The sequence below is a fragment of the Apteryx mantelli genome, chromosome 26, assembly GCF_036417845.1.
Source record: "Apteryx mantelli isolate bAptMan1 chromosome 26, bAptMan1.hap1, whole genome shotgun sequence".
Classification (NCBI taxonomy): Eukaryota; Metazoa; Chordata; class Aves; order Apterygiformes; family Apterygidae; genus Apteryx; species Apteryx mantelli.
Window position 1 is genome coordinate 9926626 of NC_090003.1, and position 25291 is coordinate 9951916.

Consider the following 25291-nt stretch of genomic DNA (forward strand, 5'->3'; position numbering starts at 1 on the left):
AGGCAAATAAAGCACGCCGGCCTCGGACCCGACTCCGATGCGCAGAGTCACCTCGATTTGCCCTCCGGAGAGCTCCGGTGTTTTCCAGCCTCCTGCTTTCCCCCCTTTGCCGGTGGCCAATGTGAGAAAGTGCCCTTTCTCCTGCCCGTCGGCCACTGAGCAGATTAACAGCAAGGGAGAGATCACGGCAGGGGAAACAGATGGGTTTGAGGATTTAAACTCCCCTGCCAGGCTGTCTCAGGTCTGTCTTCCCTAAGGCCGGAGTCAGAGCTGGCCTGAGGCTTTCCACGGCCCCGATGGGCTTTAGGAACCGAACAGACCGCGGCTCTCAACGTCTCGCCTCCCTGCTCCACTTTTCAAACCGGAGCCGTGGAGTTTCCCATCGTTCGGGGCTGCTCTGACCATCCGCAAAACTCCTCCGGTTCCTCGGAGACAGCCCCGTTCCTGCTTCTTGCTTTACCTTCTCCTCCTGGGATCCTTCACACCCTGGAAGGCCGGTGCCGGCAATCCACTTCCGTTGCACCTCGCTGTGTAGTGACCGACCGCACACACGTGGGGAAGCTCCCACCCTTCCCTCCATACGGGGAAGGAGAAGAAAGCAGAAATTACCTTTCCCCAATATCTGAACCCTGCCTCTTCGCTCTTACCATGGCTTTTGCGAGCCTGGGCAGGCAGCTCGGGGGGTGGTGGTGGAAAAAAAGTCCGATTTGGTCCTATTTTGCACCAAAACAATTTTATTGTTCATTCAAAGTGTTACACATCTCGCCTGGCTTGGTAAGCTCTCTGCCAGGCAGAATTAGACTCGCAAATCGAAACGCTCGCCATCCAGTTGCAAATGGGAATAATAATAACAAAAAAGACAAAGTTTGAAACACTTAAAAAATAGCAGGACTTCATACAGTTAAAGGCCTTCACCTTAATATAAATAGGTAAGAAAATATTCTATTTTTACAGAGAAATCTCAACCCCAGCTCTGTTAAAGAGACCGACTCGAATCTGTCCTTCATTGCTCCTAGCTATACATTAGATTAATAAAAGTCTGCATAAAGAAGTAAAAATCTCTCCAAAATAGAGGAAAACAAACTTACTGGGACAAGAAATATGGCATTTCAGCACTGTGTTCAGACACAGTTAGCTAAACCTTGCAGGCAGCTCCCCACCTCTCACATCATCAGTTAAGCGCTCAGAAACACTCAGGGCGATGCTCAGCATCTTTGCGGGACATTCGTCTACATGACGCAAAGGCACCTCAGGAAGCAGGAGTCAAAGAGAGGTTTTGCAGGTGAAAAGCTTCTGGGAAGACACCCCGGAGAAGGAAACCTTTGGCCTGCCAGAGCCCCAAACGCGTGACCTCCACAAGGCGAGCATGAAGCAGAGAAGACCCCCCCGCTGCACAAATTAACCCGTCTCTGTTGCACAGGACGCTAGTTACCCCACCAAAAAGTTACCCCACCAAACAGCAAAGGCAACGGGGGCTAGCAAGCAAGCCAGGGTCTTCCAACGCTGCTTTTAGCACTCTCTCAACTGCATGTTACTAAGGGAACTCGGGTCGTGATGAAGCTTTCTGTAGCTACGTTAAACAAGGCGGTAATAAAGAAGGGGAGGAAGATGCAGGAATGGAACCCAGAAATCACCGTGGTGCGGCAGGCAGGGAGGCAGGCCATCCTTCTCCCCGCTCTTGGCAGTGATTTTTTTAAGGTTTGCTGTGATTCAGGTAGAGAATAAAAGGCCCCTGGCCTTGGGGGCGCTGGCTTAGTGTGTTTTAAGGCACATTTTCATTTGGTTCTCCAGCACCAACTTCAACATATCAATCTCAAGGCACTTCAGGGCCAGGTTTTGGGGTCTCATTTCTTGCCTGGAAAGATTAGGGAAGTACAATGCCACCACGAGACATAAGTGGAGTGTCCTGAAGCAGCGTGTTAGCTCTGAGGGTAAGGGTGCAGGAGCACTCCCCATCCCTGCTTTGGTCCCTTTCTCAGCATCCGCGCAGAAAAAAGCAGAGGAGGTGTCTGGGTCAGAACTGAACCCAGCCTGCATTCGCCTGATTCTGGTTAGAAGTTGACCTGGAGGGATAAAGAGAGGGGAAAAAAAGTTTATAGATGTTCACAGGGGCTGCAGCTTGCTGCTTGAAGGCCTGGGCACACAAAGTGGGCGCACAGACCTTGTTCAAACAGCAACACAGCAGCTACAAATGGGTCCATCCTCACTGCAGGGCCAACGAAGCTACGTAACGTGGTCTTTCGCAGGTCACACACAGCCCTCTTGGCTATTTTTGGTGATGCTTTCGGCCAAGGCAAGTAACCTGGCCGAACACAGCGAGGACACGAGCCTACGAAACGCCCACGCGCCGCAAGCGTGGCCCATAAAACCCGCCCTCCCTATCACCGCAAACCACACGCGGCCTCACCCTGAAGCTTTGGCAAAGTCGCCCCAGATATCGGTGGCGGCGGCCGAGGGAGCAGCGCTGGGCTGCGGCCAGGCCAAGAGAGAGTCTGTCGGCAGCCAGGCAGATGGAAGGAGCAGAAAGAGAGACAAACATCAGCGGTGATTCGCGATTCCCAAATTCCCACTCCGTCTTCCCAAAGACGACGCACAGCTTCCTCCACAGAGCCAAGGGAAGCCAGGTGCTCAAGGCCCCTGCAAAGCCTCCGCTTTCAAAAGCGCAGAACAGGAGCTCTGAGCCAATCCCCCCCCCAAATCACTCCCAAGCCCCATACACACAGCAATGAACGCGCTGTGGGGACCTCGACCAATAAAACTGAATCTAAAGAGCCTCAGAGTTGGTGCTCTGCAACCACAGACCTGCGCTCGGCCTGCCCGCGGCCTGGACAGGCGCAGAGAGCGAAGATGGCCGCTCTCCGGAGGGAAGAACCGGAGCGGAAGATTTTCCTCCAGGAGGTGGTGGGAGCAAGCTCAGACCCCCGGGACCTGCGGGACGCGGTTTGGCACTCCCTGCTGCTCCTTCCTTTTTCTTCATATTCTGAAAGGAGACGCGAGAGGGAACTTAGATGGCACCAGACATTCAAATCCAGAGCTGGAGCGTGGCATCTCCCTTCCCTCTCCCAAGCAAGGGTCGCAAGAGGCCAAGCAGCTCAGCTGCTTTATTCTGGGGGAAAACACTGCTGCACTTTGATGCTCTGCCACTGGTGTAATTTGTGTCCGCGGCCAGCAGCACAGGTGAAACCAAGGACGTTTGGATCTGTGAATCCCAAGGATCAGGTTCTGCGACTGGGAGCTGCACCACGCTCCTCTGCAAACCCTTGCGCAGAGCACGTCAAGCACGTAGTGGCCCGCACCAGGCTTCCTCCTGCACGGGGATTTCAGCACAGAGTCGCTACTTCCCCTCATGCCACCCAAGCACAGTAGAGGGGAAAATCAGATTTCTGAAGGCAGAGGGTTCAGGAAGTCATTCTGGCTCACCTCTTTAGTCACAAGAGGTAATATTTAACACCTTACAGGAAACGGGGCTAGCAGAAGAGAACTAGGGAATATTCTTCACAACTTCCTTTTCCTAACGTGCTAAGAAGGGTTTTGGTGATGTTTCTCCTCCACATTATTAGGACAACCACAGGGGCTGTCTTAATATTTAATATTTTATATTTATATATGTTACACCTAATATTTATCTGGCTTTGGAATACACACGGATCCAAACCATTCAAAGAGACTGACGGCTGAGGAGGCAACCCAACACAGCCGTACAGGACCACAGCCCCGCCGTCTCAAGCACCAGGCTCCGAACAACTCTGAGCAGGGCACAAATTAAAATGCTACGAGGTGGAAGCAGTGGATTTGGCCAGAGAAGCCCCTCACCGCAATGTTAAGTTTGATGGTCTGCCCCTCCTTGAAGCCCAGATCCAGTTTGGGTCCTTGATCTGGGTTCTCGGCCTGTTTGGCCAGCTCGCTCTGCTGCCTGACCCATCTGCAGGAGGCAAAAAGACATGTGAGCAACCAGCGTGACGCTTTCCCAGTCGAGATCAGCCCCACAGCGTGGTGGCAGCTCTTTAAACACGTCTGATGTGGTCTGAGACCTCGTCTGCTGGAGCGATGTGCCGCAAGGCAGCACTGAGGGAGTGATTCCCAGCAGGAGCTGGCAGCACAGCTCAGGCGATCCGCCGGCGCGCTCGAGCCGCAGGGCAAAGCAGCTCAGTCACATTCATGCTGCTCTGCTCAATGACACACGCGAGCTGCAAGGCTGATTCTACCCAAAGCCCCGTCTTCTGCCAGCAACTGGAGCAGCGTCCCAGTCCCTCGGATGTGGCCACTCACCCACTCTCCCAGACACGGGAAGAGAAGGAAAGGAATTAGGGAATTTGCCCAATCTTGGATTTGCAAGCCAAGTTTGGGAGCTTTCTGATATAGGCTGGGAAATTTTTGAGAGACGAAGCGCACGTGGGCTGTCTGCACAAAGGACAGTGGCTGAATAGAGAACCAGAAGTTTCCGTCTGTAACCCCCTTTGCATCATGCTTCCCTGCTCAAGTGAGTCAGGAGCTACCGGCTTCCTCCGCCTGCTATTTTCGGTGAACACCTGCAACCTCTCAAGCCGAGAGGACAAAGGGAGAGAGAGACAAACTCACTTAAAATGGTCTTGGAGAGCCACGTTGAAGTCAAAAGCATCCCCTCGGTCGACGAACCCAACTCCAATAAAAGCACGGCGGCCTAGGGAACAAGGAAGGGTAAGTGCTGGAATCGCAAACCAGCGCACGAGCCACGGATGTGGGGCGGGAGGGACGGGGCGCCCCGTTTCACACACCCCACCGGCTGCCACTTATTCCAACGGGAGCTGAGAAGGGGGCTTTTTGAAGACAGCAGGACTGCGCTGTAGACTTGTAAGCTTAAGGCTGATATTTCTTCAGCAGCAAGATTAAACTGTTTTTATGGCTGGCGAAGGCCAGAGCACAGCTGGCACATGGGAGGGAGAGGTAATTTGCCCCATTCCCCACCTTATGCAAAGTATGTTTAGCCCTTGAAAAAATTTTTCACAGATAAGAACTCAGAGCAAGCGTACTGAGAACTTCCAAAGACGTGGTTCCCCCAAACCTCTCTCTTTATAGCATGATGAACAGTAGCTGTACCGTTTCCATCTTCAATCCGAATGACAAAATATCTGCTGGAGTCTGTCACGCTCTCCACAGCAATGCCAGGAAACTGGTCCACAGGAGCCTGGGCAAAAAGTTCTCCTGAAAAAAAGAATTAGGTAGGAAGGGTGAAAGAGTAAAACAACAGCTTAACACCTCAGTGCCGCATCTCTCGTCGCAAAGAGGCTACATGGACACAGCACCTTGCGCACAAAAAAATAACCAACCACCACCATATTCCTCTGCAGCAGATTTTTCTAGTCAGGAGAGAATTAAGAATTTCGGAGACGGAAAAAGCTGCTAAATGACTTACCGGTATGTCACAGGGAGCTCAGAGCAGGGAAGAGGCCAGATCTTGCTTTCCTTATTCCGGGCTATAACCTCTAACCCCCCATCATCTCCTCCTTTCCGCTACCTCGTGCTACAGGGTATAGTTCCCATAGCAAAAGAGATAACTATGGTATTTTATGGAGACGTAGCAGTTCATTAACAATTAGAGGACGGCTTCCAAAAAGCCTGCCACGAGTGCACCTTCCCAGAGAAAAGCAGGAGAAAAGCCCTGCGTCCGACAAGCAGGGCTGGTGCGTTCCTCCCTCCTTACCTGAAGTCTTGTCCTCCAGCTTAATGAAAGCAATCTTGCCCTTGGCTGTTATCCGCAGCCTGCCGCTCCACGCCGGCTGGTCCAGCTGCCATTCCGCAGCTCTGGAGAAAGAGGAAACAGCTACCGACCTCTGAGCAGTCTCTCGAACCCCAGACAACACCCCCTCCTCGCTCGCTGTCTGTGTTTTGTGTTGCTGTAACACGTTGCAGCGCCAATATTTGATTGCCCCAATTAACAGTGCTGCAGTAGCACATGGCAGGGTCTGTTTGCACCCATTTGTGCTTGGAAAACCAAGGTCGGATTCATCACAAGCGCTGCTGCTCCGGCGCATCCTCCGAGTGCGCAAACCTGCAGGCCTGTCCTCCCCTCCGAGGCTGGTTTCCTACCGACTAAACGTAGCCCTTTTCATCTGCCCGCCCCAACTACAAACCAACCTGCGACTGGATCCGGATCCATCGCTTTCATAAACGAGGCGCCTCCTTAACCCGAGTTCATTCCCCAGCTGAGCTAAAAGGCCTCTCGTTCCACCAAAAACATGCTGACTCTCCGCAAAAGCACATGTGAGGCCCCGAATCCCCAGAGGGGAACCAGCAAGAATTGCCCAACGCAACAAGGTTTCACTTCTCTTTTTGCAGGATCTCTGGTTCAAAAGCAGTTTTACGGTGGCGCTCAGCTGCGTGAGCTACGGGCTGGCTCCGCTGCGACATCCATATTAAACATCATAACTTAAGACACCCTGAAGCAGCATTTCAGGCGACAACTCTTGCCACTTGCTTAGCATCTAGGACAACATGACCCTGCTCTTTAGGCTTCCCAAAAGGACGATAACGACAACAGTGTCGCACCGGAGGAACAAGCAGGGAAGCACTGGCTGAGCAAAGAGATCCCTGAAGGAAACACGATGCATTCGGAAACCAGGATGCACGAGCCGTGGCAGGGACCTGGCTGGCACTCCCCACCCACAGGCTGGGATGGCGGCTCGGTCCGTCTGCACCCCCTGCCAAGGCCCCTGAGACCTCGGGGAAGACGAAAGCTGTTTCCGTCCGTGACGGCAGCGCCCGGTATCCCAGCGGGGACAGAAACACCACGATTCCTAACCCAGCCCAGACAGGGACAAATCCCACGTGCCCCACGGAGGGAGCAGCTCCCATATACCCTATGGTGGGGGATAAAGCAGGTTCCACATATCCCCTGGCAGAGAGGGCACAGACATCCTATAGGCGGACACATACCCCAGGGGGTGGGGGTAAAACAAGTCTTATATAACCCATGGGGCAACAACAGACACGCTATAGGGGGCAGATCTCACATAAAGCAGGAGGGCAGGGAGGGAGCATGTCCCCTATACCCCAAGGGCGGGCACAAACATCTGATGGGGGGCAAACCCTATGCACCCCAAGGCGGGGAGGCAGGTCTGAGCCCCAAGATGGGGTAAGTCCAATTCTATATACCCCAAGATAGGGGGCACAGGCACCTCGTGGGGGTGGGCCCACAAACATCCTAAAGGGGGACAGGTCCCACACACCCCACGGGAGAGGCACAAACATGTTATTTAAGAGGAGGGCGGATCCCGTATATCCCCGGAGACACCCCATGGCGGGTGCACAAACATTATATGGGGGGAGACAGGTTCCACATACCCAAGGGGGGGGCAGGTCCCATAGACCGCAAGGGGGGGCACAGACACCCCTGGGGGGACAGGTCCCACAGACCCCAAGGGGGGGGCACAGACACCCCTGGGGGGGGCAGGTCCCACAGACCCCAAGGGGGGGGCACAGACACCCCTGGGGGGGGCAGGTCCCACAGACCCCAAGGGGGGGCACAGACACCCCTGGGGGGGGCAGGTCCCATAGACCCCAAGGGGGGGGCACAGACACCCCCTGGGGGGGGCAGGTCCCACAGACCCCAAGGTGGGGGGGAAATCCCCTATATACCCCATGGCAGGGGGCCAGACACACCCGGGGCCCGCCCCCCGCCGGGCCGCCCACCTGTAGCCGCGGTTGGAGGCCCGCGGCGGCACCCGGTACACATGAACCGCCGGCTTCACGCACAGCACCGCCTCGTAGTCTCCCTCCGCCATGGCCGCCTTCGCGGCGGAACTCGGCGCGGCGCCGCTCTGCCCCGCGCCTCGCTGGCCCCGCGCCTCGGCAGGCGGGGGAGGGGCGGCGGCGGCGCGGTGCTTCCGGTCCTCCAGGGGCCGCGGCGGCGCCCCCTGGCGGCGGGAGGCTGCGCCGCACGCGCAGCGGGGAGGGCGGGGGGGGACCGTGCCCAGGAAATAACAGCAATAAATGCAAAAAATTCAGAAATTAACCAATTAAAAATGAACACTACAAAAAATAAAAATATATATTTTTTAATTAATCCCTTTAAAATGGAGAAACCTCTAAGTGGAGCATGGACTAAGGTAGAAGACAGCTCAGTACTCGAATTATTTTTATCCTCTCTGCCCTTAAGAGCAATTGCAAAGGGGGAATCCGGGCTGGACAGACCTTCATTCTCATCTTTGTGCCCTCACACTCCTCCCTCCCCCAAAATCTCCCTGCAGTTGGTTTATGTGCCGTGACAGGAGCCCGGAGACGGCATACAAAAAATCAGAGTTTCAATCCCCCACCCCGGGGAAACAGGCTCCGCTTTGTAATCGCTCCTGCCCCATCTCTGCCCCACGCACATTCTCGGCCTGTGCTACACTGCGCACTTAAGCGGCCACCAAAATGTCCTTTAAGCCCGTGGTAGGAGCTCGGCTAGCCCCGAGGGATGGGGCTGAAGGGAGGAAGGGGCAGCGGGGAAAAGAAAAGCGAGCGCAAAGGAGTTGCGAAACAAAACAAGGTCATTAAAAGTTTAAACACATTTATTTAAAATACAATTTATAAAATGTTTATCTGCATACTTAGGCGCACTTTTATGGGGGAGACGGGAGGCTCTGGCTGTACCCTGCACGCTGCCGCACGCAACGTTGCACTTTTCAGGAGCTGAACCCATACGGGAGAACCATAAAGTGCCCCTAGGAACACACACACATGCACGCACACACGCACGCCCCTATAAACACGTATTATTCGAACGCGAGCTCGAGCCCCTCCGCGAGCAAGGCAGTCGACTTCTCCCCGCCACGAATTCCCAGACGGGATCCCTGACCTGTCGTCCGTCTGGAAGAAGGGGCTCGGGAGCGAGTATCTCCAGGAATGCCGTCTCCCCCTGCCCGCAGGTCGGAAGCATCCTGGCTCAGCATGCTATAGGGGTGGATGAGCCGGAGGGAGAAGGGCGCCACGGTCGCCCCCCCCTGCTCCCAAGCCCCTACCGAGTCGTCTATTAGTTACGCGAGGTCGGTGCTGGAGAACAAGGTCTGATGTGCAACTAGCAACGATTGCAGGCACCTGACTTACAGGATAACCAGGCGGGAGAAGACTTCTAACGTTGGCAAGGTATCCGAAGCTACGTCAGGAGCTTTTTTGCCAGCAGCTGGCCCTCTGAAGTAAAAGCTATTTTGAGTAATAGTTAAGGAAAGGCGTGGTGACTACGGTTATTGCTAATGTCTTTCTCCCTTCCCGCTTTCCACCCCACCGACCCTTCCCTCGCTGAGCTGCTCTTCCCGGAGACTTTTCTTTACCACCAGCCTGCAAAAAAAGGGGAACGCATCCCGCCAAGCAGCCGCGGGGTGCTCGCACGGATGCCTTCGCAGCACAACCCGAGCCCTACCTGAGAGGGAGTTCAGTAAACGTTAAGACTACGGCCTCTTAAGACCACAAAAGATTTAGGCCAAACTCCTGGTCTGACCGGACTTCTGCCCCCCTGCGGTTCTCTTTCCCACCTTACAGCAGAGTAAATAACGTCATCCTGTACCAACCGTTGAGGGCTCACCTGATTTGGGGACTCACGGTGGAGGGTGGCACAGATTCAATTAGCAGATTAAGGTTCTAGCAGATTCCAGCTCTTGGTACACAGGTAGTTTTATTTTACCAGTAATTTCTTTTTTTTGTTTTGTTTTTTTTTTTTAAACTGTATTTCCGTACATGTCTTGGTTTATCATATGGGAGTCTCCCATACAACGCAGGGTGGAAGATGCTCTGTACGTTTGCTTCTTTTCAGGCAGAAGTAGTTAGATTTGGTTGTTTACTGTTCAACCTACTGAGCACACACGGTAGGCAACACTGCACCTGTACAGAATACGTCCTCTGATAACCAGAAGTGATATTCTAGCTTCTGAGAACATAGCAATCAGCCAGACCACGGCCGTCTCAGCCAAAGGAACCGTCTAAAGCCTTCTGTGTCGGCAGCCAGGGGTCACGAACGGTCCAGCCCGTTCCTCTGCCAGGCAGGTCCGTCTACAGTAAGAGATCCTAGCAACATGCAGAAACACTTCTAAGCCTGGAGTCGCTTGCACACAAGCGGCGTTCTTCACATTCCCTCCAAACAGAGCATTAGTGTTCATCTAATCTCTCAAGACAGTAATATTAAGAGTAGGTCAGCTTTCTCGTCTAGGGTACAGAGAGTTAGACAATGCAATAAGACAGACAGCATTGGGCACAGGCGAAGCATCCATATTCAACAGTGTCTTACAATAAACACGTTTGGTGGTACCTGGTATTGCTCCTCCGCAGCTATCACCCAGGAAAGTTTTCAGACTGCAAGCTGGAGTCCCTGCCTCAGACCCTGTCCTCTTTTCTGGGAGCTGGAGGAGCAAAAGCAATCAGTTCCCTGCAGCCTAGCAGAAAGCCAGCTGTTACCGCCCACAATGCAGGAAGACAGGGAGTTTTCCAAACTTTATTGAACGCGTTTTGTTCCCAGCGTCTGTGATTTCTAGAAGTAAATGCATCAGGTACAGCACTGACTTGTACCGTAACTGAGAGATCAGAGCCTTCAGTCCATCATAAGCCACTTAGGTTCAAACCTCTGGAGCAGTGGTCGTCCTGCCCCTGTCATTACGTCAGCCACTTGACAAGCACAGGCTTTACAGAGCCGGGCTCCTTGACCATGCATTTCATGGACCAGAAGAGAGCCACGCGGCACTGCCTATTCTCTTCCTAGCCTGTAAGTCCAGATGCAACAGAGCCCTAATTCATCACCGCCCTGCTCTTTGCTGCAAACAGTAACCGGGCAGTAGGCATTTTCACGGGATCTGTCCACATTCCCTTCTCCCCAAATACAAAAAGATGTATTTTAAATTTTTCCTCAAGCCAGCAGAAAACACTAGCCAAGCTTTAACAGGTGCAATACGTAAACTAGGTCAGACTCCACAGGCTTCCAAGGCCAAGGCAATCGGAAAGGCCAGGTATCCGGGAGTCCGCTTCCATTTGCTTGGCAGCGGTAGAAATACAGAACAAGAAGCTAAGCTTGCCAAATCCTAGCCATTAATGTTGCAGAAATTCATTGAAACTCCTTTTAGAACACTTAACTACCTCTCTCAATTAAAAACAAACTAAAGAGTTAAAACCCTTCCCATGCACTCCATTGAAAGTTGATCTGATATACAAACAGAAAACAAAAAGAGATCCTTTGAAACAGAACTTGCTCTTAAAGTGATGAAGACAACATGCGCATCTGGGGAGGCTTCCCACTTTTTTTTCCTCAAATCCCAGGTTATGAGTACAACAAACATTATTGCTGGCGCTAGCTTCAACCAAAAGTGGCACACACGACTCTCTGCACCCGTCCGAGTCCTTTATACCCCCCCCTCCCCTTTCCTTTTACAGTGACTTGGGACAGCCCTTGTCGGTATGCCGATCACAGTGGGTGGAGCGGGGAGGTCACAGTGCATGGGGTTTGAAGGTCACAGTGGGCAGAGCAAAGGGGATCACAGTGCAAGTAAACCAGGTAGTTCCCTTTGCTCAAGTCCATTTGTCCACCACGGCAGTGCAACCCGTGGCGGCTGACCCTGCTTTCTGCAGCATGATCTCTTGCCCACGTTTATCTGCGTTGTTTGAAGCCTTGTGAACCATCGGGACCCAGTGGCTGCCTAATCACATTATTGGGCTGTCTGGTGTCTTCCGGCTGGGAGATCCTCGTTGGCCTGCAAGGAGAAAGAAGATCAGAGACAGACGCAACATGTCTGTGTAACATCACAAGCCTTCAACAAAACGCTCTCGCTTCCACTTCAGTGGAAAGCCGCTGCCACAGCTAATGGACTATCACAGTCCTGCCATGTTCCCTGGGAGAAGGAACACGACCGAGAGTTAACCAGCACTACATTTCTCCACAAGGTTTTGGGAATCTTTTTCTTGAGCAGCCAAGACCCACACTGCATCTAAAAGGGAGAGCACAGTGCCTTCGAACAATCAGCATTCATTTCAAAGTGCCTAAGTTTAACTGTCCCATCCACAGGTGGCAGCTCCCATAAGTTAAAACCTCCGCAAAGGCACAGATACATCCTGCCAAAACAGCTTGGCTGCCTGCACTCCTCACTGCATCCCCAGCACGCCCTTCCAGAGCTACCCTATAAAGCACTAAAGGTTATTGCAGGCCATTTATCAAGCGCAAGCACTTCCTTTAACCTGCCACGTGCTTGAGCTTTATGATGCCCCGTTTGCAACCAAAGCGCCCCTTTGAAGCAGCTCCATCTGCTTCATTTTACACTTCAAGGAATGCAACCTTTCTGATACAAAGGTGCTTGCAAGGACTACGCACAACGATGCCACCGTGCTGCCACTAAAGCCAAGGCATTCTCACCTATCTAGAATTGGTTTCTCCTGCTCCTCTTCAGGGCTCGCGCTGCCCAATATTCGTTTTCTGGCTTCCGCGTACTCCGCCTCCCTTTGCGCCAAGGACTTCACAGGGAACGCTGGCCTGCTAGCGGAGTTGGGATTACTAAGCACGCCGTTCGTCGTCGGCCTCTTTAAGATCCTGATCTGCGGGGGAGGACCTGAAGGAAGGCTGTCGTCCTGAATCACAATCGGCACTTTAGGAGGAGATTTTGATTTTCTACTGTTTAAAAGAAAAACATTCAATCAGTGTTTGTCTCCTACTGCGAGCATGTTTTTAGCTCTGCACACAAACGCGTCCCGGTCAGATGTCATTCCCATGACTAAGAGGCAGCCTGTAATAATTAAAGACCTTGTTACATTTGTAACCCTAAACTAAAGTGACAGGCAGGTCTGTAAGAAATTAGCTCAATAAGGGACAGAAAACCAGTCTCTGCCACACTGGACATCTTTAAACTCGAGTGAAGGAAGGAAAGGCAAACACTGAGCAGAAAAGCTCCCTTTTAAACAGGTGAACAGAGTCTGAAGTTTTGCTGCTAGTACTTGTTTTAAGAATTAACTTCAGATTTTAGTATCTGGATAGCCAATTTAGCCTTCTTTGGGGCAGAAACCGGATGCTTTGTAAGGTACCTTAAGCACCACAGATTTTCCAAGAAAACCTGAAACACCTATATTCAAAGACATTGGTTTAAGCATCCTGCTTCCACTCCCTGTGTTTTTTAGAGCTCCTCTCACCAGAATTCCTGACCTTTGACTTCAACCCTGCCGTTTCACTTCTCGGAGCCAGCCGTGGCCCCAGTATCACCATCCGAATTTTTATAGTCCCTTCTCTGTGTCCCAGAGAAATAACACCATGACTCTGATCTTTAAGCGGTCTACTAAGAGTCAGAGGGATGGGGGCAAAAAAAAAGACTTGTCAGAAGTGCGTAGAAACAACTGTGCTCGAGGAGAAGACAAAAACACCCCCCCACACCCCCAGCCCAACCCAAGGTAAGCAGGAAAGGAAGTCTTACTGATGCAAGGCACAGCAAGCCAATTTAGGGCTATGAGTTGGGATTACCTGACTCACCCATTTCTTCCTTTGAGTGTCTTTTTCTTAAAAGGCTTCCCCATAGCTGTAGCTACATCCAGTCTTGAAGACCCGGCTCTGAAATAAAATCACTCTCAAGAATCTTTCCGCTACTCTGCTATGGATCGAAAGGGCCACCTAGTGGCATGATTAGAGAGATTCCCTATTTCTTAACTCAAATCCAATGTTACCTACTCAGTTCGACATTTCCCATTGTACCCGCTCCCCAGGCCTTCAAGATGTCCAGCTGCACCTCAGGAAAATAAGGTTTTTCAGACTGCGCGGTGCCATTACCTTTCCTTCTGTGTGATCTTCAGCTTCTTTTCCAACCGTCTGTCTATCTCCTACAAGGGAAGGAGAGGGAAAAAAAAAAAAAAAAAAAAAAAGAAGTGAAGGCTCACCTTGGAGAGCAGAGTTTGAGTCTAACCGCACACATCTTGCATTCTACATTTTAATCTTCCATAGAGCAGTGCCCTATTATATAAAGGGCAGAGAGAGCTTGTCTCATTCTGAGAGCGACTTGCAAATCAAGAGGCAAAGAACAGCGAACTACCACAAATACTTTACTGTATCCATTAATACACATACAGCCATACTAAGCTGCAGATTTAGCGCATTGCGGTGAAAAGGCAGCTTTTAAGTCCATCTCCCCTGAAAAGCAGCTTTAATTCTCAGGACTTCAGCAGGCAAGAAAGCTCTGTTAAGGGCAAAGAGAGCAGCCAAAGGAATATAGAGTAGTTCAGGTTAGCAGAACAAGGTACTCCCAGATCGGGTAGGAACCGGCACCAAACTTCTGCAGCCGAATCCTTTTAAAGCAGCAGCACGCGACCAGGGTGACCCACATCAGGCCGTGCACCTCGCTTCAGCCCCAGCGGCCGTGCCGAGGACTAGCCGGCAGGTCTACATTCCTGCCGCTTGCTGCAATAACCCTCCTTTGCAAAGGAGTCCCTGCCCTGCCTGACACGCACCCGAAGACTTGCTGACTTAGAGCCTTATTATCCAACCACTTTTTTTTTTTTTCCATGTACTTCTCTTCCCAATAGAGCTGCCAAAGCAGTGGCTACACGAGAAGACAGCTGAATTATTCCCGAGTGCCAACAGAGCGCGACTTTAAGCATGTCAGCTTCTGACTAAGGCTCACACCTTCCTTAGCAAAGGTGTTCACATTTTGCAATCCAAACAATTACACGGAAAAATCCTTGCTAAACAGAAAAACAAAGCCAGCTTTCAGTCACTCAAGTCTATTTTTTGGTAACCTTCCCCGACAAGCCACACCTTACCGATAGCTTTAGATTCCCATGACCGCCCACGCTATTACAAGAGCAATATGTTTTATTTAATCATCAATGAGAGGGGAAAAAAAGTAACCGGGAGTGTCCTAGTTCCACCAGCTGATAGCTGGCAATACTCAAGGAAATTCCAGCTTTCTGCCAGAACGCAGTTGCTCTATTTTTCAGGTCCGTTTGCTTAACTACGGTAAAAGCTTGCTGGCAACAGAGCCTGCCCCGCTGTCAAATACCGCAGGCAGGCGCAACCTGGTAAGAAACTATGCTGCCCAACATCCTCACCCTGCAGTTTGTTTGCACAGTAATTCCCCGACGCACCAGTAAGCCGAGAACGAACGCAAGTCACTACAAGATGCCAAACCGTGGCGTTTACTCTTGGTCACGCAGCTCTACAGCCCACAGTGTCCTCTATCTGCAAAGAGACAGTTACAAGCGATTTTGGAAAGGTATCATTGGGCGGGAGGTTGATTTATTTATTTATTTTCAGAAATCTGTACTCAGAGGCCACAGTTGTTTCATAAGAAGAAAACCAGCCAGGGGCTTAACACGTCATTGAAGTGAAGGCTGAATTACAGTTAAATCCTCCCGTCACGGGCAAACACACCTGCAGTTTCCTTCCTCTTCTAGGGGACTCTTGAACTTGTGACGGAAAAAAAAAGAAAAATCCAAACGCTGCTCGGGAGAGGGAGAGCTTATGCATCAGCTGCCTCCTGCTCCTGCCTGCAAAAGCGGAGGAACGGCTGGCTGGGAACAGGAAGGAGAGAAACGGATATCCTGGCCAAGGATGGAAGCGCTTTGGACCGGCTGGCGGCAAACAATGAAAGTCAAATGAAGGCAACGTAGTTAGCTCGTCTGCCTGCACGAGGCCAGAAGAGGTCATATCCTGCTATAGAAGAGTCTTTAAAACTCTTTTTCAAACTTGAAGGGTTAACTGCGCCTCCCCAGGGCCTTGTGGAAGCGGGCGACTGGAAGGAAGCTTCCTTAAATATCCCTGATTTAATACTTCATCACACAGGGGAGAGGCACAAGGACAGGAAGACGGGGCGGAAGGCAAGCAGCACATTCAAGAGCATCTCCATTCATTTATTTCACGACACACCATTTTTCAACGCTGCGCAGCGACCGCAGAGCCAACACCCGTCAGAACCACAACAGCCGTCCTCGGCTGCACCATTTAAAAGCCAACCTAGGGCAGATGGACTCCTCCTCACGCTCGACAGCCCATCGCAAGGACAGCCAGCCATCACCGCAGAGCACGAGAACACGACAAGCTACAGAAAAGCCACGTGGAAAGCAAAGTGGAAGCAGAGCCTATGGAAGAAGCTTGCTTTTACCAGTATGTGAAACTTTGGAGCAATTCGAGAGTGACAACATCATTCAGTTTCTTTCCTGTCAACAGTATTATCTGGCTGGTCCTCTCTGAAGGGATTATCACTTCGAGCTCTTTTGTATTTTAGGGAAACACCCCAATCTATTTCTCTTCCAATATCACCTTTCACAGCTCAATCTGTGAAACTACCTGATGTAGCAGCATTTCCTGAGTTGCCAATAGTTTCATTCATTACTTCGTGCCATGAAATCAATCCACATCTCCTCAAAAAGTTACTGCCTCAGCTACACCACATCACGTCTGCACTCAGCTTATAAATGCTCTTCAGTAAGGTCCCTCTTTCGCTACTTACGTTCAGCTTTCCAACCGGGGTCACCTCCTCTGCGCTCTAGCACCAGAGCGCACAAGTGCTTCAGGTTCCTGGCACAGTGTCAGATAACTCACAAGCGTTCAAGGGATTCGGCCAGGCAAAGACACTTACCCAGTTGCTTCTGTTTTGCTCTTCCCCCTTTCCTTCCTGGCAGGCGAGAGACGGCTCGTATACAAGCCATATTTCTACATTCCTGTAGGCTTTGCAGGTCAAACCTGGGGCTGCAGTTGTATTCTTGACACTGCAAAAAGTCACGTCAACCCCATCATCTGGAAAACGCTCTGATTAATGCAACTGTCACACCGACTCCAAGCGCTGCTGGACAGCTCTTTGCACACTTTATACATCCAGGCCTTGAACACAGGACGGCCTCCGAATACATCCTCGGATGTCAGTGCCCACAACTTCCCCTCCCAGGAAAAACAGCAGTTCTCCTAATTTGATCAACACGTGCAAGCTTATTCCAGAGGAATCCTTCAAAACCTGCCATCATAGCAGTTAACCCCTGCCAAAACGAGCCCTGCACAGTCTCAAAATTTTGCTCTCTCCTACTACCGTGCAAATTTTGCAAAGTACCTCATGTTTTTGCCTCTCGTCCCACTGTAATTTACAGTGGCCTCTAAGCAAACACGCACAACCATGGTCTATAAAACACCACTAGCAGATGTGGCAGTTGCCCTGCATCTGGTGAGCTTCTCACCGACAAGTAGCAACACAAAGAGCAGCTAAAACATCCTCTCGGTTATAACACCTATAACTGTTAGAGCCGCTACATATTTCTCCAAAATTGGATGCTTCCTTTACACTTAAAAATCATGGTATAATAAACTACAGTGATCAGTCCCTCCAAACACACACACCTCACTCTCACCCTATCCGAATAACAGTCTTTCTAGAGCTGTGATCCAAATAACTCTTGTCACCGGTGAGGAAAATCCAGCTTTCTCCAGAAATCCACTAAACAATTGGGTAGAAAGTTTTCCATTCTGTTCAAAACCAAATGTCTAGCATAAAAAAAAAAAGCTTCATGAGCACTTCTCAATATGTTAGAAGTTTTTCAGTGCTGAGATTAACCCTGTACTTTCTCAGCAAAAGTCACTGCAAACTCTTCATCTCTATTCGAACTTAAGTCTGCTACTTCCATGTTTTGAATTATGGGGATGGAGGAGCTCAAATCTGGAGAGCGTTGCCAACTCAAATGAGCAGCCCTTAAACACCCAGCAAAAATAAATGAAGACATCAGCCACCTCTCCTCATGCATCCGGAGGTTCGTGAGGTCAGCCTGGGGATTTTGCCGCCCACATTTAGGAGCTCGAGAAGCGACACCACCTGGACGCAGCTTATTCTTTAAAAAAAGATCACGGTCGCTGCTCCTCACGGATCTGTTTGCCTGCTGATGTCGTTCCCTTTCCACTGCTATCTCACGCTGTCGCTGAGCTGCGTGGGTAACGAGATAAAATTAGGAGCTGACTTGCAGCACAAGCGCCAGAAACACTACAACCACCCAAAGGCACGAGGCTCGCAGGAGAGGCAATTAGAGTTGGCACTGGAGGACATCATGCCATTAGTTGGGCAGGTCACGCTGTCCAAAAACTAGTTATTAATCTTCTGACAGTATGAATCTAGTAGGGAGACTCTTCTAGCTTCGACTTCCCAAATTGTGTATGTTTACATCACCAAAGTCTGAGTGTGGTTCGCATCCCCGTTCTCCCTAAAAAAGCCCCTCCCCAAAGATTAGGAAAGAATTTCAACGAACTATTTTTAGCACCATTATGTCTAGACACTAAAAAGGACCCAACAAACAGCGTGACGAAGACACTGTTCTTTGACATTTAAGCCACATTTGTAGAGGACGACGTAATGGAAGCTGAAATCCAGCTCCACCCACCCCAGAGAAAAACAGGAATAAGAAAAATATCAGTAAAACACTCCTTAAAAAGTAATCAAACACAGCCAGTAAGACACAAACCTACTGCTTTATCTGACACTACTACAGTCTCTCAGCCTAAATAAGAACTCCGCCAGTATAGCTGTACATGTAATATAATGTTTATAATAGCAATATAGCTGCTATTTTGCCCCACTGATGGCAAGTTAGAGATGGATGCTCTCCCCCAAGGTATCGGAAGTGTGCCCCCCCAGGAAGGATACATGGAGATCGGCTCATACGGATCACACTTTCATATGGGTCTAGGCACCATGCCAAGCAAACTTTGTTGTTGGGCTTATCGCAAAGCAGTAGCGCAGAGAGAGCCGAGTTAGCCCTAGCTGTTGTCTACGAAACTTTGCTGGAATAACTGTAGTTAGGTCAGATACATAGAGAGAATTATCCTCCAGACAGTTGCTGGCAAAGGCTTTCCAAACAGACCAAATAACAGCAACTCCAAGCTCCGCTGATACGGGGGAAAGGAATAACAAGATAACTGTTGTCAGTTTTTCTTTGTTTTCAAGTTGGCTGTAGAACCACAGCTGAATGTTTGAAAGAGGGCAAAACTTAAGCACCCTCTACATTTTTTTTCTCCCCTCTACCTCCAAAATCAGGTTACTTTGCAGAAAGCAAGAGGAAATGCCTACCATCCCTCCTGCTGGAGCACAGAACAGGCACTGGAAAAGGAAGTTGAGCTTTCCTAGAAATACGATAACATTTCCGATACCCAGCTCTAAAGAAACATTAACCACGTTCTTTGATGTATTTACCAGAGACTACTTTTGAACACAGCCTTCTACCCTTGCTCACTCAAATAACTGAAGTTGTAAGATCAAACGCAGGAAGAGCAAGTTTGGTCCAGAGTCGCATCCTCCTACGCCAACACTAAACCAAGCCTTGCCTACTTATTAAAAACACCATTAGATACTCTGGCATTTTATAAAGGACAGGAGATAAACTTCAAGGCCTGGTTAATGTTCTCTTCTTTAGAAAACAGAGGTTTTAGCATCTGAGGTTACAAAAGCTGTTAATGGGTACCTAACAACTCACAGCTGCAAGCTTCTGACTCACTGCTTCCTAAGGTACATTGAAAATATCGTCAAGTAAGAGCAGGAGATAATGCTAAGATATCTCCAAACTGACTCCTCATTAGCCACCTATTTCTTTCATTTGAAGATAAATTAATATGCCATTAATTACTGGAGCATTCCAATTCCTGAGGCTATTGGGAATCAGACTGCTCCATTAATTAATTCACTAAGTTGCTCTGCTTACATTAGATCCTGGCAGTGGACTGTACCCAACGCGATGCCAAGAACGCCACAGCTCCTTTCAGCTGTGCTGGTGTTTCCATCTTTCACAGGCAGATAATGCTTCTCAGCAACTATGGTTTAAGAGACTGCAAAACAAGACATGAGACTATTCTTAGGAGCAAACCTGGCAAGAGTCTTGTTCTTACAGGCACCCCATGGTATTCCCAGCATGGATATATATTACAGGGGGGGAGGGAAGAGCTCTTAAGAGGGCTGCAGCTCCTTCTCCTTCCGCACCTCCTGCGGCAGGCTGCTCTCAGTCACGCAAATGCTCCTCAGACCCTCTCCCAAGTCCGGATCTGGAATATATTTACACCACCTCTTGCTCTAGAAAACCAGAGGTTAAACCTTAGCAAAAGCCTTCTACAGTCCTCCAAGAAACCAGTTTTCCATTTCTCATCCATCTCGCAAGCCCTTCTCCGCGTATGCCCTCGCTAGCGTCTCTCTGCCTCAGACACGAGCGACAATGTTTCTACGCAGTTTCATCGTATTGATATTGTGCAAAGGCATCAGCACATTTCCTGATCAGCAGGAGACCATCCTTGCCTTATTCACCCACATTACTGACTACGGTCACTCGGTACATCCAGCTGCTCAGGAAGGTGAAACTGCTTTAAAAAATAATAATAATAAATAAGTATCAAATGAACAGAAACTGCTTCCAAGTGATTCAGGCAGGACCAGACCAGACCAGACTTGCAGCAATATCCCAGAAGTGATATCCAGTTTGTGGTATTAAGATGCTCATTCCTAGCCTAAGGATATCATTTATCAAAGAAACTGCCTCTGCCTAGGCAACGCTGCACAGTAGGAACGGAAACTTTCATTTCCCCATTTCAACGTTTTGATCAATTACAAATACCTAAAGCAAATACTTAGTAAATGTTTTACCAAAAAAAATCATTTTAGTCCATGAAATCAAAACCCGTCCTCATGGCACTTCTGCCTAACATCAAAAATCAGCAGTTGCCTTCTTGGGTTTTCTTCAGTGTACAGTCCTGAAGGAATGCACGCTGAACCCCCAACTAATTTGTTCCCTAATCACAAAAGCAGTCAGCAGACTATGCAGATTGGAGGTTACAGCACTACACTCCTAAATATTTCCCTTTGATTCTGTGTACTTTGATCACATTTAGCAACTTCAAGCAACAGGCTGGCCCAAACCTAAATTAAGTCCTTTATAACTGCTGAATCTGCCGCCCTCATTAAAGCGTGAAATCTAAGGCAGGTAATCCAGTCTGTTGCCAACTGCCACTTGCAGGTCAACAAATGCAAAGATGGTAAAAACAAGAGTTTTTGGGGAGTCTCGGGTGAACAGTCCACTTAAAGCAGGCAATCCCCGTACCCGCCCCCCAGCTGTAACACACATACCAGGAACAAAGTTCAGTCACCCGCCTTCAGTTGCTCACATCCTCCCCAAATAGCTGGTAATTAGATGATCCGAGGGGGTTTCTGTTTCTTGTGGCGAGCGGTGAAGCAAGGCGCATGCTAACCGAGTGACAAGGACTAGACTCTGGACTACGTCAGGTTAAGTTTTAAGCGCCCACCGGGAGATCAGAGGCAGCAGTTTTGCCCTGTAAACCGTCTACCAGCAAACTGAAGTAAATAGAAACAAGGCTTTTTTTTTTTTTTTTTTAAACTATTGTGAGTTGTCAGCTAACATTTTATCTACACAAACATATTCCTGACTTGAAATAAGTTACTAATTAGCAAGACAGTGATATATTCCAATTCTAGATAGCCATGTTTTATTTACAGGAATAAGCAATCAATTCAACTGAAGAGCGCCAATTCAGACTTGCGTATTACCTGTTCTCTGTGATCCCTGGCTTCCATTCCAGTCTTGGAGCAAAGCTTCCAACTTGAAGTTTAATTATTATTTTAATCAGGTAGGTCGTCTCATGTGCAACAAATACACCCCTCATTTGTGATTTTTCCTCTTCCCTAAAGCCAGGCAGGCCACACAAAAGAAAACTCAGCTATGCATCAAGTAATATTAGTGGTTACTAACCTAGCCCAGGTCTTTGAAGACTCGCACTCCATTTCTTACTCTGCCATGAGTCTCTTGCACAACCTCAGACAAATCACTCATTCTTCACGCATCAGTCCTTCATCTACAACCAGAAGACAAGCAAGACTCCCCCATTTCAAAAAAGTTCCAAGTATCTATGCACCTAAGACTGCCAGGCCTAGATAACGTAGGGCCTTCGTAACAAATACTACCGGCCAGATTTACAGGCATCGTAATTCTGCTGCATCAGCTCAGTATGAAAAATTCACACCTCTTCATTAATGCTGTTGTGCCTGCAAATTTCTTGGAGGACATGAAGCTATTGGAGCAGGGGGCATCTGCTCAGCATATGGTCACTCAGGGTGGTGGCACATACCAAAGGAGAAGCTCCTTTTTCCAGCAAACATGCGGTAATTCGGATGACACAGAAAACTAAAAGACAAAGAGAAGCTGAGTTAAAGAAAGAAAAAAAACCTGTTTAAGTAGCTATATTACAGCTACTTCACTGATCAAGTCCAAAGCAGATGATTTGCATCAATTTTGTCTGGGCTTTCCCCTTTCGAAGCTCACCCGCTTTCCCTCTACCTGCCAAGATCTTAGCACTGCCTGTTTCAAATGAGGAGGATCTGCACTAGCTAAACGAAGCAACGTTAGCACAGGGAGGCCATGGCATCTCTGGTCAGCCCAGAACTGCCTCCTGCTGAGGCTACCTTCTGAAATTGCAACAGGCAACATATCTCAGAAGCCCACCATTCAGAAGCCCTCCACAGACCTGTTTCATTACATTTCTATTTCCTCAGTTATTAAGGGCTGACATTGAAATCTTTTGAGGGCCAAACTCCACCTAACTTAAGCGACAAATATCAGCTGAAGAGTCGATAGCACGTACCTCACAAAGACGTAATTGGGAAGTATAACATATACGCGCTGAAGAGTCTATAAAATAACAAGTCAAGTTTACATTCCTGACTGTGTGAAGTATTAAAACAAGAATAAACATTTAAAGTTGCTCCTTAATGTTTGTTATGTTTAATGTTTTATTGAATATTCCTATTCAATACTGACCACGTTGTCACATCTCATGCCTTTAACTTGGGATCTGTCCTGTGCCACCCCAGAGGGCAATTTGTAACCCACACCTGGTAAAATACAGGTGGAAGAAAATAAAGAAGACTCCCTAAGACAGAAACTATTGTGATCCCAGGACCAGGCCAGTTTCATATGCTTTTCCTGTACATAATTTTTCCTCTCACACTTCCAGCACATCGGTCTCATTAAGGCACTTCTCAAGCTTCCCTGCCTCTACAGCAGGTTTTTTCACAAGGAAAAGCAAGCGTGCCCGAAATAATCGTTCAACTGGCAAGCAAGCGAGGCAGTCACGCTGCCTGCTCTGCATCTGAGCCCCTTCCTGTACTTAGTTCCTGTTTCTCTTTTATGAATCTGTCTACCCGGTAGCTTTGATTCCTGTAGTAGCTCAGAGACCCAACATGTACCAGCATCAATCCGGTTCAAGAAAAACGCCAGACAAGATCAGATTCTCCTCTCTTCTCCTTCATCCCAGTCAGCTTTTAACTTCCTGCGGCCACAAGCAGCAGCAGAGGGTCTCTTTCCTGCGAGCCACAGTTTGAGAATGACCTTCCTGAAGTCTCCTGGTGATGGTTGCCAGATCTAACCTGAAAGCAGCTTCCACTTCTCCTCTTACATAACAGTAATGCCTACTGGAGACAGGAGGGTTTTTTTTGTTCCAACTGCTTTTACAGACACGTGAAGCCTGGACAACTGTAAAAGCAGCTGCGAGCATGGTGTCGGCTCCTCAAGACATCTCTCTGCTCTCCACTAAGCAGTGCAAGTGCCACTGAATTTACGAACACAAACACTCAGCAGATCAGATGTGCTGGGAAAGGACTTTATAAAGGCTAAGTAACCAAGAGATTTCCCCATAAGTGTTTTAAAAGACCAGCGAAAGGTGTGAGCTGAAAGGACAAACAGGAAGAGACAACTGACGCCGCGGATTTGAACAGCCCTACAATTTTAAGCCATTACTCAAGGCCACAGCTATCATCAGCTCTCGAGACACAAGTTATGTCCCTTCATGGAAGGCTTTCACAAGCACTGGAATTAATTCCACCGCCCTGTGTGGGACTTCCCATTTTTGCAGTATTACAGGGTACGCAGTGAGGGCTTTCCTTACGCTGCCAGCCTTCGCCTGGCATCTTGCACGCAGCTGGGGGAGGGCATTGAATTACAAGCTCTATTTCCCTAATGTCTTTCCCACAAGCTGTAACCCAATCTCCTTCAGCACAGCACTGACCAGAGTCAAATTCGGTCTCCTCACATAATTGTTATAAAGTCCTTCTGCTCCCCGTTCGTTAAAGAGCCCACCGAAGTTATTAAAACAGCGACCTGCCTGGCACGGCTTCCCTCCTCTCCTCGTGTGGTTGTGAATACCCCACCGATCATCCACCTACACTGCTGCCAAAATAAGGATTTGATTCCACCAGCAAAACACGTACAAGTGCTTCAGAGCCTCTCAACATGACAGACAGGCGGAAAACTTAAACTAAGAAGCTGGCTATGAAAAGGAAGTTGAGCTAGAAAACTGAAAGCTAGAACTGGCCGTGCTAAAATTACCCTCGCTTGCCTTAAAAAGAGATTCAGAAAAGACCACAGCCGAGTATAGTGACACAGAGAAAGGGCTTCTGCCTCGCTGCTGAGGCGTGTTTGAAGCGGACCCCAGCTGCAGGTCACGAAACACAGCCCACACATCCGCCGCGGGGGGAAGGCACGTTGCAAGGAGCCACCCCGGCGTCTGCCCCTCTGCCGGGCTCGCGTGGGGCTGGCAGCGCGCCTGTGACCCGGTCCCAGGCCCTCCGCAGGGAGCCCAGGAAGGTGCTGGCAGCCCCCCAGAGCCGGGGGGCCGCCTCGCAGCGCCGGGAGAAAAACGCGCGTGGGAGCAGCGGTCCCACGCGGACGGAGGCCACGGCCCCTTTAAGAGGCCTAGCAGGCGCTCAGGGGCTGGCGCCGCCGCCCGCCCGCCGCCGCCGCCCGGGCCCTCCTCAGCCGGCGCCCCGCCGCCCCCGCCGCTCCTCGCCGCCGTCCCGGGGCGCCCTCCGCCCGCCCTTACCCCGCTGTCGGCCGCCTCCTCCCAGCTCTCGGCGACCTCCTCATCTTCCATTTTAATTCTCCTCCGCCGCCGCCGCCAGCCCGCGCCCCGCGCATGCGCGCGGCCCCCGGCGCCTGCGCCGCCACCGCCTACCAGCGCGCCCGCCGCGCGCATGCGCACCGCGCAGGGCGGGGAGGGCGCAGGGCGGCGAGCGCATGCGCGCTGCGCCGCTGCGGGCGGCCACGTGCCGCGGTGAGGGGCGCGGGGTGGAGCGCGCTCGCCCCCTGGCGGGCGGGCGGACCGGGACACGCGCGTCCCGGAGCACCCGCGTGGGACTGACACGGGACACGTGCCCGCAATCCGGCTGGCCTTGGCCTTACCTGAGAAATTCAGTGCCACGGCTGAAATGAAAATTGTTGCACTCTGAACACGTCCTAAGTAAAGGGATCAGCATCCAAAAAATGCTGGTACCTCCTGGCTGCATCAGTGCGACTGTCAGCAACGACG

At 50.2% G+C, this 25291-nt stretch overlaps 2 protein-coding genes across 5 annotated transcripts; both read right to left on the reverse strand.

The window, feature by feature from the left end:
- Positions 1-718: 718 nt before the first annotated feature.
- Positions 719-7805, reverse strand: NECAP2 (NECAP endocytosis associated 2). The gene is made up of 8 exons (XM_013954315.2): positions 7669-7805; positions 5681-5781; positions 5077-5181; positions 4579-4660; positions 3814-3922; positions 2803-2980; positions 2408-2492; positions 719-2063 (listed from the first exon to the last, which is right to left on the reverse strand). Exons 1-8 carry the CDS (start codon positions 7758-7760, stop codon positions 2015-2017), a joined length of 801 nt encoding a protein of 266 aa, XP_013809769.2. The 5' UTR covers positions 7761-7805; the 3' UTR covers positions 719-2014.
- A 705-nt stretch (positions 7806-8510) lies between these two features.
- SZRD1 (SUZ RNA binding domain containing 1) lies at positions 8511-24902 on the reverse strand. Of its 4 annotated transcripts, XR_010886363.1 has the most exons (6): positions 24806-24902; positions 13739-13788; positions 13445-13522; positions 12344-12598; positions 10259-11687; positions 8511-10017 (listed from the first exon to the last, which is right to left on the reverse strand). XR_010886363.1 is itself a non-coding variant. In XM_067310900.1 (5 exons), exons 1-5 carry the CDS (start codon positions 24854-24856, stop codon positions 11585-11587), a joined length of 537 nt encoding a protein of 178 aa, XP_067167001.1. In that variant the 5' UTR covers positions 24857-24902; the 3' UTR covers positions 8511-11584. The 4 variants fall into 4 exon arrangements, 3 of the variants coding, with proteins under 3 accessions (XP_067167001.1, XP_013809770.1, XP_067167002.1); XM_067310900.1 differs by having other exon boundaries at positions 8511-11687; XM_013954316.2 differs by lacking the exon at positions 24806-24902 and adding an exon at positions 21480-22041 and having other exon boundaries at positions 8511-11687.
- Between the last annotated feature and the right edge of the window lie 389 nt (positions 24903-25291).

Bases quoted from the DNA above. Each gene is read 5' to 3' on its own strand.
- NECAP2 (XM_013954315.2), bottom strand. From the start codon at position 7,760: ATGGCGGAGGGAGACTACGAGGCGGTGCTGTGCGTGAAGCCGGCGGTT. The intron at 5,182-5,680 runs GTAAGGAGGGAG...TCTTTTTTTCAG, and splicing joins GCTGGAGGACAAGACTTCAG to GAGAACTTTTTGCCCAGGCT. The intron at 2,493-2,802 runs GTCTGTGGTTGC...GGCTGCCGACAG, and splicing joins CGCGGGCAGGCCGAGCGCAG to ACTCTCTCTTGGCCTGGCCG.
- SZRD1 (XM_067310900.1), bottom strand. From the start codon at position 24,856: ATGGAAGATGAGGAGGTCGCCGAGAGCTGGGAGGAGGCGGCCGACAGC. The intron at 13,789-24,805 runs GTAAGGGCGGGC...CTTCCCTTGTAG, and splicing joins AGGAGGCGGCCGACAGCGGG to GAGATAGACAGACGGTTGGA. The intron at 11,688-12,343 runs GTGAGAATGCCT...TTCTCCTTGCAG, and splicing joins GAGAAACCAATTCTAGATAG to GCCAACGAGGATCTCCCAGC.